The 11,763-nt window shown below is 31.7% G+C and overlaps 1 protein-coding gene across 1 annotated transcript; it reads right to left on the reverse strand.

Moving 5' to 3' along the window:
* Window positions 1–706: 706 nt before the first annotated feature.
* LOC119683783 lies at window positions 707–3,026 on the reverse strand. Its single transcript, XM_038097648.1, has one exon. It carries the CDS (start codon window positions 2,666–2,668, stop codon window positions 707–709), a length of 1,962 nt encoding a protein of 653 aa, XP_037953576.1. The 5' UTR covers window positions 2,669–3,026.
* Window positions 3,027–11,763: the final 8,737 nt, after the last annotated feature.

Genomic DNA, 11,763 nt, shown 5'->3' on the forward strand with positions numbered 1-11,763 from the left:
TGCGTATTTGGCAATACTTGGGTATTATTGTTAAGCTATAAAATTGTGGTTGTCTATGTTTTATTTACGTTGGATTATATAAATTTAGTGAATGCATACAAACTACACAAGACAACATCATTTTTGTTGTAAATTTGTCTTTTTTTAAGCAGTATGATAAGAGAAAATAAAAAAATAAAATAAAAAATAATACATACGTGAATATCTACAACAACAATGCTAGTGGTAAAATAAATAAGTTTATAAATAAATATCTTTTTACACTCAAAAATGACTGAAGAATCAGATAAAATACTTCTATCATCGTATATAAAATGTTTAAAATATTTTAAACTTTAAAAAAGATGCATATTCTTAAAAAATAGGGTAGTTCCCTATATTTCATAAATGAATATGAATATCGTATTAAGAAGACAGCATGTCTTTGTTTGTTACAAATATAGATAAATATATTTAAATAAATAAATGTAATATAATGTAACTATTCAAGTCATTTAGTAATTGATTTAATAATATAATTATAACGATACAACTAAATAAATAAATAGTAAATTTAAAAAGAACAAATTTTTTTTTCTTCCTTCAATTTCAGTTCACATGCTTAAAAATTATTTTATTTATTGAAAACTAAATTATTTTTCTATTGTGTGATATACTCTTATGCAACAATTAATTTCACAAAAAATATATTAACATATAAAAAAAATCAATAAATAATTATATCTGAGCAGTACTCACCTCCTCCATTTATAGCATTGGAGCAGTGCTTTGCACTCACGCCGTTTCCCGCATTTGAAGTTGAATTTTGTATGCCACCACTCATCACACCATATTTCAATGGCTTAAAATGAAAGAACGATGGTGAATACCCCGAACCAGCACGACTCAGTGAACTAAATTGTTCTTCACGATCTTCGACGTAGAGGCCTTCTTTGCCCATTGCAGCCAATTGTCGCCCTTTTGGCATAAACATAACCAAAAATACCGTAGCAGAAGTAGCGACTAACCCAAAAGCAATGCAAGCATCCTTATGTCGCTCCGCAACAGCTAATCCGCATAGCATCCAACCAAGCCAAATTGGTATAGCACCACCAATAGCCAAGCCAATATACGTGGCCTCACGATAATTATCACGTATACCACGCGATTTGATCGCCAATACCGCCACAAACACAATCAGGAAAATTATATAGATAAGTGAAAATAAAAATTCGGAAAATTGTGTCTTACACAGCGGCAATATAACCGTGCCAGCTGCAGTGATGCGTGTATAGAGATCAGCACCAGCTGATTGTGCAGCAGGACGAAAAAGTGCAGCAAATGTTGAGGCTGCTGATGTAGCACCACTGGGTGCATGTAAACTAGACGCTACAGTGGAAGCTAGCAAACCACTACCAATGACTGGCACACTAAGCGTATAAATTTCGGGTGGTTGTGTTAGTAACCATTGCGCTCCAATCGCTACTTGTATCAGCACAGCAAACAGCAGTAGTAAACCCTGGTAAGGTGCAGGCAAATAGACACCACCATTTAAACTAATCAAAAATACACATTTGACCAGAAGTGCTGCAAAGACTAACGCATATGCAACACCAACACCAAAACGTATTGCACCGCAGCTCAGTAACGATGGTTGTGCTGTAATTACCGCACCTAAACCAGCACATGCGAATAGGCCCAAGAGCAACATTTGACCCAGAAATAGATGTCGCCTTGAAGGTGACGTGCGCCATGCCTTAAATAGCACAAATATTTCAAATGCTCCCATCATTAGCATAGTCAGCGAAGCTAGTACTAGCACTGGCACAACCCAAGGTTCTTTACGCAAACCTGTAAAAGGCGTTTGTATTGGTACTATTGTGGGTGGTGTTGATGTTGAGTTCACTATAGCTGTAGTTTTTGGTGCCACAATTAGCACTGAACGCGGACTTGGCGGTGGTGGATGAATATACGCAGGTACACCTCTTGATTTTGGACCTGCACGCGGTGTAGCGCGAGTTGTTGTGGTCGATGAACTCGTTGGCACTAAAAAGAATTCTGTTGACATGACGACCAAACGATCCGCCTTCGACATATTCGATGAGGCAAGCGACACTAATGGCTGTTCGATAACATCAGCCATATTACTATCCTCACGCCGATTTAATTGTTTTGCTTGCCTTGACTTTGGCTTTCCGGCAAAAGTTTCATAGTCGCTATCCAACGTGGTGACGACCTCTGTAAATGAATCGTTCTCTTCACTCTTTTCAATAATATTATTATGCACTTTTGCACTATTTTCATGACTCACTACATAATCACTTTTATTTAATAGACTATTTACATGCTTATCATTTGCAGTCGTACTAGGCACCGCTTCTGGTCTCGCAACACTTAAGTTATTCACATTTTTCTTACGCAATGGCAATAAACGTTCACCGAATTTTGGCTCGTGCGCACTGCGGCCAACAGCCATTGACCCATTATCCGCGTAACTCGCAATAGCCGCGGCATCAAGTGCAAACGCTGCGTGCTGCACTTGCAACACGCAAATTATACCGATAACACTGAATAATGTGTGCCTCTGCACGCGTATATGCGTTTTCGATTTCGGCATTTCAGGCGCTTTTGTTCTTATTGCGTTCAGCCAGTTAGTTGCGGCCATCGACCGTCTATCGTGACGGACCATGCCTAACTGATATTTTGACGGCACACTGCTAGCATTTGTGTGTTGCACCGCATGGATTTATGTTGCTGCAACACGCACGCATGCAACACACAGTGCCCAACACAATAGAAAAGAAAAGACGGATCGGAAATCTTTACACGTTCTTCGAGTTCTTTGAATATATCTTTCTTTCTTTGTTTTTGTTAACCACACAGCACAAGTTTCGCGTTCACGCAAGCGCCCGTCTGCTTGCGTGCAAGCTCAATTCACTCGTACGTTCTATCTTTCGTTACTAATTTTGTGGGTAAAGCGTGCGCGCTTCTTTCTTATTTTCTCGTTTCTTTAACCGTTTCTCCGCGAAGCACATCCGTAAGCTTGGCTCGACCGTCGTAGACTGAATTGCTTCGTTTGCTGCAAAGTTTGTTTGACTTTGTTAGTTGCTTTATTTGAAACTTGGCGTTTGGTTTCAACTTGTGTGCTGCAAGACTTCAAACCAAGTTTAGAGTGGAACTTCACTTCATCCAAACACAACCGAAGATGTGTGCGTGCAGCGAGTAAGAATGAGCTTAGAAGATAAAGAATTCTCTTAACCTTGGCTTTGGTTTGAAGATCATCAACAACAACAAAAATATTATTTAAGTGCTTAATAGCACACAAAATTGCGTGTAATTTGAATTTAAATATTTAGAATTAAACAGTAATTAGGTCAAGGCCCTTAGGGAGTTGCTTCAAACCATTTTTAATAATTAGAGTTTTCGTTAATTGACCAAATGACCAAATGACATAGAAAGTGAATTTAAGTCAACACAATTAAAGTATAAAAAATATTTAATAATACTATTTTTCAAAATTTATAAAAATAATTTCTTATTCAGAGGGTTTCAAATAGCAAAGAAAGAAAGGTCAAATACAAAAATTTTAGTTAACTTATTGAAAATTGACTGACCGTATAACGCTGTTTCAAGTATTCCCAAGTACTCATCATCAATGGCCTTAGGAAATATTCGGATTTCTTAATTAGTTTATAGTTCGTATATAATTTGTTTGGACGGCAAGTGCCAATCTTAGAACTCATGCCTGTTAAATTAGTTCTAAACCTGGCAATTGCAGACCAAACAAATTATATATGGACTATAAACTAATTTAGAAATTCGAATTTTTCCTAAGACCACTGATGATGAGTAATTATGATGAGTGCAATACTCGAAACAGCGTTGTATGGTCAGCCAAATTTTAATAAATTAACTAAATTTATGTGTTCTTCCTTTTTTTTGCTATTCGAAACCCTCTAAATTTTACAAAATAAAATAACTTTTCTCTCTTTATAAGAAAGCGTAGCTTTATCAGCAAAACTAATTAAACTTTAGTAATTTCTTATCCCAAAATAATGTAAAAACACAGACGTTCAGTTCACTGAAAGAATTTGCCCATAGGTGACATACAGTTTTAGTAGAGGTGAATTAAATATTGATCAAACGTTGCTTTAATGTCAAGTCTAACGGATACTTATATTGTAAGGAATTTTTCAATATAGTGTCCCACGCTAACCAACTTTAGTGGCGAAAATTCAAATAATAAATTTTTGAGCCACACGTACTTCAGTTATATTAACAATGCAGATTGATTTTGCTCTATTATAAAATATCGTATTGTTGAGTATATTATGTGTCTATATAAAACAATAATAGAGTTATTATTTTCAAGAACTTTTAATTCTCATTTACTTAGTAATTTACATTAAATATATGCAATGCCAATACTATATAACGATAGCATCTGTCTTATTTTAATATATCAAGCCTCAGTGATGAAAAATTTATTTAAAATTACGTTCTATTAATGAATATTTTTGGCACAGCAAATTTTGTTTAGTGTTTTATGTTTGGATATTTTACTCTATTTATACAGAGTCATTCCTAAATCTTACATAATGTATTTTATAAAATGTCTTTGTGTTTCATTGTTTTTATGTCTTTCTGCAATTTGTAGTTCAAATCAGACCAAATGTTTGGTGTTTTATGTTTGTAATAATCGTAGCAGAATTAAAAAATGTTTCAAAAGGAGTTGTTTTGTTTAACATTCTCCAATTTGAGATTCCCAAAGTAAATATTAATTAAATACATTTATGACCAAGATTTAGAACAAATTTGTATTTTAATTTATTGTTTGAATCTTGGTGTTAGGTGTGAAATATAACATAATTCAAATGTTCTCCACGGGACACTACACACTACTTGACGCTTTCAGTATAATTTTTAATTACTTGTCAGAATATGGCTAATATTTAGCCATTATATAAGAATACTAATATTCTTCCATAAATTTAACTTTTATAATAATAGGGTCTTCGAAATAGTTTCTTTAATACAAAGTACCTTGGTTAATATAGACCCTAACACCACTTCCCTAACACCATTTATACCTTACTTACACCTTACATACTCAAACAATCATCTTCTTATCTAAAGGTATAACACATATAAGTAAACTTGTAACGAGTAAAAGATAAAATAATATAATTTGTACTGATTGGCGAAATAGTCGTTATTATTACTAAAAAAATAATGAAGTATGCAACAACAATATTTTTGTGTAATATTGATTTTTTTATTATAGGTTGATAAAGGATACGACCTTAGCAATTCTTGCATATACTCCTAGATAATTAAGGTAAACACAACATAAATCCCATGAAACAATACCAGCAAGTTCATTACTGAAAACTGTTGAACCACCACTGTCTTCTTCTCGAGCGTCAACGCCTGGCTCTTTGAAGAACAGTCTAGAATTTGTTAGATTTTTATCTAAGGATTTTTAACCTTTAATATCAACTTCATTGGTGTTATGATCTTGAGAGGTGTGCTGTTCCTGTATGAAATCAACTCAATCATATCTATTAATTCAAGACTCCATAAATCATTCAATTCAATAAAGCTGGATAAAAAGACTATGTGTTTCTTTACAATGAGAATGTAGACACAGATAAGGTGAATTCACATATCAATCCATATTTAATAGAATCTGCAGATTTTAGTGACAATTTAAGTGACTTCATATTAGTCAACATTAATTTAATTTAATTAAATATTAATTTAGCCTAAGAAATCTGTAAATATTTTTATTGTTATCCCGAAAGATAGATGCAATTTATTTACTAAAACTTTTCAGCTAAATTTTCTAATTTGACATATATTTCTTTAAATATCATTTACGTAAAATTGAAATTGATAATTACGGATTACGGCAATACTCGTGAGTTCCACATCAGTTTTAACAATCCTGTGAATACTACATCAGATACGTGACTAAAAATGCATTTGACAGTACTCCAAGATATCACATAGTGTAATCAAATATTTATTATTTTATTTACTTTTGTGATATAATGTTAATCAAGACAATCTATTCGACTCAATATAGTAAAAGCTAGTCAACTAACTGTACAATATGATCCTAAATAAAGACTTTAAATAACTTAAAGCAATTTATCCGGAATAAAGACTTTAAATTACTTAACATAATTAAATTACAAAATTAATTAACAGTTAATTAATTAAAGTAACATTAATAGACTTTCATCATAAACCCGTTATCTTCAAATACGTAAGCAGTCAGTACCTTAAAATGACTTAAGTATATATATTTGTACAAAAAGTAATAACAATAGGTCCTTAACAATATATCCTGATGATTACATTTTTGAGGATTTCCCAAATACAGTGTCTTACGTAATAACAGAGTTCAACTTTCTTCTTCTTTAATTGTTTATTCAAAAATTGAATGTTTTGTTTATTGTTTATTCAAAAATTGAATGTTGAATAAACAACATTCAAAATATTTTGAAATTTTTCTTTGTCTCTAGCAGTATGAACCAAGTCTCCAATCGTTCTTAACACATCGAATGTTCCTCATCCAAGACATTTGTTTTCTTTCCATGTGGTGTTTGCCTTCGACGCTCTTCTCATTAACTTTTTCAAGAAGAAGTTGAAGATCCTCTATACTATCAGCTATGAGTGCTATGTCGCCTGCGTTTATAAATGTGTATAAATGTACCATTTACCTTAATGTCTTTGTCTAGATCGTTTATGGAATCCTTAAAGATTTTTTTGAATAAATGTTAAAGAAAAGTCGAGACAGAATGCATCCTTGGCGAACACGTCTGCTGATGATTAAGTTTTAGACGATTACATCTTACAGCTTCAACTCAGCAGTTTGGTTCCAATACAAATTTATCATCAATGTTATAATTTTATTGTATAAGCCCATATTTTTTTAAGATTTGTATGAGCTTATAATACACAATAAAACACAATAAAAAACTTTTTCATAATCGAAGAAACAGATGAAAACGTCTATCTGAACATCTCTACAATTATGCACTACGACTTGAAGCTAATGTTAAATTAAATTTAAATTAATTTCCAAAAGTTTAACTTTAACGTAAATAATACTGCAGAGAATTATTACGCCTTCATGTAATAAGATTTCTGTTGAGTTATATCTAATTTCTTGGTTAATGACTGTTTTAACAGGGCACTGGTCTGTAGGACGGCATAGGGCCAAACTTGGCCTACCCTGTAGTATCTCTTGTAGTATATATCGACCGGCATCGAGAAAAATACACCATAACACCTATGGCCACTACCAGGCTTTTGCTTTTAGTTGCCCGCTTCTTTAACACACTCGGCGATATTTCCAGCATTAGCATTAAACAAACACCCGCATTCATCAATGCTTCCGGTTGGTTCCAACGTGATCATTTTTCTATCGACTATTACGCGAGATTGTGGAATCAAAACGAATGTCTTCGCTAATTGAGCAGGACTTCTTAACCCCTTTAATTTTACCTAACCGAACTTAATATCTAATGCTGTTTGACATTTTTAATGATGGATGTGATGTTGGGTATTACAGAGCGGCTTCCTTACATGAACTCCTAATATTTTCCCTAAAGACAATAGAATTGTTTGCATTATAAGCATAACTTATATGTCTTAATCAACATATAAGTTGATCAATCGTTTTATTCTAAATAATTATTACGAATCACATTTGCATAGTTGTGTCAGCAGTACGACGTTTCTTCAAACTATAAAGATGTAATCGGACTACTAAATCTGCACTACCGCAACAGGAAGCCTTAAAACTTTTATGGGCTTCAAAGTTACGCAATTATGCGAAATTTACGTTAACGGTAAAAGAAATTCCAAATTCTGCATTACTCGTAATTAAGTACTTCGAAAACAACGTAACAACGTAAAGTCAATAAACTTATGTTACGACTGCATTACGTCATGTAAATAAGAATAAAAAATTGAGACATAAAGTGCCAATATGCAAACGATTTATCAACATTTACCAGTAGAGACAATACGAAGCCGAAATAAAGAAGCTCAAATCGACTATAAAAACGCAGAAAAACTCGAACGTGTTCGATGCGAGCGCACGCGCCTTTGAACTTTATTCAAAGTTAAGCCAACGAAATGCCGCCAAGGCAGGTGATGGCAATGGTTTCGTAAGTGTTTCAGATCTGCGTTGGCTTTCAAAGTCCAGCAAGCTGTTGGAGTCATCGGTCAATACTAGTAGAGACAAGAGACCAGCAAGAAAGCAACAATAACGAAATCTACAGCAAGGTAAAGTCTCTGCCGTGAAACCTAATACATCATGATTACTGCTCAAAATTATTTGTTTTTATACGTTCAATCAAAATTATTCGCACATTTACGAGTGTATCAAAATTATTGAATCCGTTTAAAGCCGTCCGATAACGAGTGTGCTGGCTATGTGCCCAGAAATAACTCTCAAGTTGGCAGCACAAATGTGATTAGTAAAGAGCAAATAAAACCGAAAATAGTATGCAAAGTACGACGAGGCAGTTAATGTGCCGAACGAATTATAATTATTAATAATTTTTGTGGTGTGTGCCGCTATGAAAAAGCAAACAGACAGACATTAACAATAAACAATTAATGTTACAATTCCAATTCATGTTTTACAAGCGCGCAAAGGTAAATAACCTACGCGTACGTTTGCTTTTATTTCAGATAACAATCTCTGATTTTATATTTTATTTACTTGTGTTTTAATTACTTTTATACATATCTGTAAATATGTCCGTTTATACTATATATGTATACATATATGTATATATGTTGCCTTCAACTTTATATTTGAACTGAAATTGTGCTATTAATACACTTAAGTTTACGTGTCCAGAATGAGGTCAACATTACTGATGGCTGTTCATAGTGGCGTGATTTCAAACAAAAAGTAGTGAAAAGGACAATACTGAATTGATTCATAGATCATCTAAATTAACATACAACCAAAAACTTTTACATAGTGTATATAAATAAATAATAAAATAGAACATATGAACGAACGTCTCTTCTCATTTATTTCATTATTGCAAAGTCAAACATGCCGCCTCTACCAAGTTAAATTAGAAAAAATGAAAGATCTTTATGAAAGATATATCAGCTAAAATGAGAAAAGAATTGAATAGATATAGTTTTCTTAACTAAGAATGAAAGGTTGCCACGGATACTAATTCTTATACAGCATTTACACTGGCCGAAAATGGCTCACTTTGGTCAAAAATCGAAAATGAGAAACGAATAGCTCATTCTTACATACAAAATTTCAAGCACGAATGTGATCCATTTCATCACATTCTGTATGAATGCGTCCCAACGACATTTGAATGCGTTCCAAATATGTTCTAAATACAAAGGAATACATTGAACATACATGGCATTTTGACAGTTTAAGAAAGCTTTTAGAACTTCTACTTCCCAAAAAGTAATTAATCGAAGTAAAAAAATTTTTTAAAGTTTGTATTGTAAGATTTGAAGGCATATTTAACGTTCATGCAACCTTCATGGGTCACAACAAATGTTCATGGCCCAAAGTTTTTACAATATACAGGGGTTGCGTAACTGGTTTTACTCAGATCACTACTTATGTGCTGGCCTATTGCTTACTTATTATGTTTTCCAAATAAGGATTCCATTTTTAAAATTTCAAATAACCAAACAGAATAATCCCCTAAAAATTTAAACAGGAGAAATGAAAAAAGAAAAAAATTAAAAAAAAAGAAGATAAATCAAATTCATTATTTTTAAATCTTATTATTTTTATGCAAAAATGTATTTTACAATATGTTACACATTAATTGTATTTAAATAATAGCATATTTTTATTCCTTCCATATATACAAAATTTCTTCTTCTAAAATTTCTTTCTAGACTGAAGAGTCTGAAAATTTAGAAATTTTCATAGTTTATTTCTGTCTCAATAAACTTTTGTTGGGCCCCTACACAAAAAGAATAATATAACAAATATAAAGGCCATTTAATCAGCTAAGATTAACTATACCACTCAAGTTCTTTGGAAGAATTTAAGATTTTCATCTAAATGACCAGTCCTTATACCTTGTTCTAGATTATAATCGCATATTACGATGATGATTACAACATTACAAAACTGTACAGATAAACATAATTTTACGAGTAAGGCACCATTATTTATTTATTGATCGTGAAATAAATATAATCAATCAAAAATCTTACATATTCAGCCAGAATATCGTACCAGGAGTCATAATTGCAAATTGGTAAACACGTTTTTGTAAGAAGTATTGGATGCAGTAGTCCAAACAAATTGTATTCTCTAAGGAAAATATTTATATTACACATTTTGATAAGTGTCTGTTACATTTCATATAGAAAGTATTAGCTATACCCAAATGCAATAAAATAAAAATGACGTTCAGAGTCGGTGTATGTAGGCAATCGCCCAGGATGACAAAAAGAAGAGGCTTCAGTTCCGAGTTACAGAAATATGGTTAATTTTTCAACAAGTGCGAACTACAACTGAGAAGTTTATTTCTTATGTATTTCTAAAGTCTTCCGAATTTGAAGTCTAATGAGTTTTAAGTAGAACATCTTCTTCAAATTACGCGATTACAACTCATGAAAATGAATGAGATAACCCAATAACTTCAATGAAACAAATTCAATTTTTCAATTGCCTATATAATTGCCTATAATTGCCTGCCTAGATCACTTGAAAGAATATAATATATAATGTCAAAAAAAAAACACCTTCTTAAATTCGATAATGATCTGCATTAAACGTAAGTTCGATATAACATTTAAATAATGATAATGATCTTACTTCTGTTTATATTTTAAATATCACAAACTATCGTTATATACGAGAAACGTATCAAAATCAATGAAGTATGTAAAAGTAGTCAGCGGAGAAAGAAGTTTTTCAAAATTTAAGTTAATGAAAACTAATCTACTATTAATAATAATTCAATCTAGATTCACAGAATTTGCAACTTTGTTAATTAAACATAAAATTGTCGAAAACCTGGACTTTGATGTATTAGCAAAGGAGAGTTTGCCAAAAAAAAAATAAAAAGATTTAATTTTTACTAGTTTTTTTATAAATAAATGTTTAAATTATCGAAATATTTAAATTGTTCAATATAGACAATAGAATAAAGAGAATGACGAGCTATAGCCGGATAGAAAAATATATAAAAACTATTATTAAACAAAAAAAAATTAAATTTAATTCTATACATCTATATTTTTATAGTTATATATAAAAATCTTGAACATTTTTTTCCTTAATTATTATTATTCTCAAATGTGTAGGTTAGGTGTTAATATAAAATATTTTGAAATTTTATTTCAGAACTTCACTTTATTTTATATTTTAATTATTTGCTCTTGTTATTTATCTAATTAATTTTTGCATAAAGTTCGATGGTTGAGAAGGGGCGCTATAGCAATTTTGCTTATGACGCTTATGATGCAAAAACTGGCACTGTTAATTACATTTATTCAAGGAACTGCTTGCAATATTCAATAAATTGAAAAAAAAATATATGAAATGATATGGTACATCTTAACTCACTTCATTATCTTAAGCATGTTTCTTGAAATGAATTAATTACACATAAACAGGAAAAATAATTAGTACAGATATCCTTGACTAACTGTGCTTTAATTACACCTTCTTGAAAATGATTATAAAGTTTGATATGCTATTAATATAAAAATAATTCGTTTTTCTAATAAGATTTTTTTTTTCCATTAATA

This window comes from Teleopsis dalmanni, chromosome 1, assembly GCF_002237135.1.
Source record: "Teleopsis dalmanni isolate 2A chromosome 1, ASM223713v2, whole genome shotgun sequence".
NCBI lineage: Eukaryota > Metazoa > Arthropoda > Insecta > Diptera > Diopsidae > Teleopsis > Teleopsis dalmanni.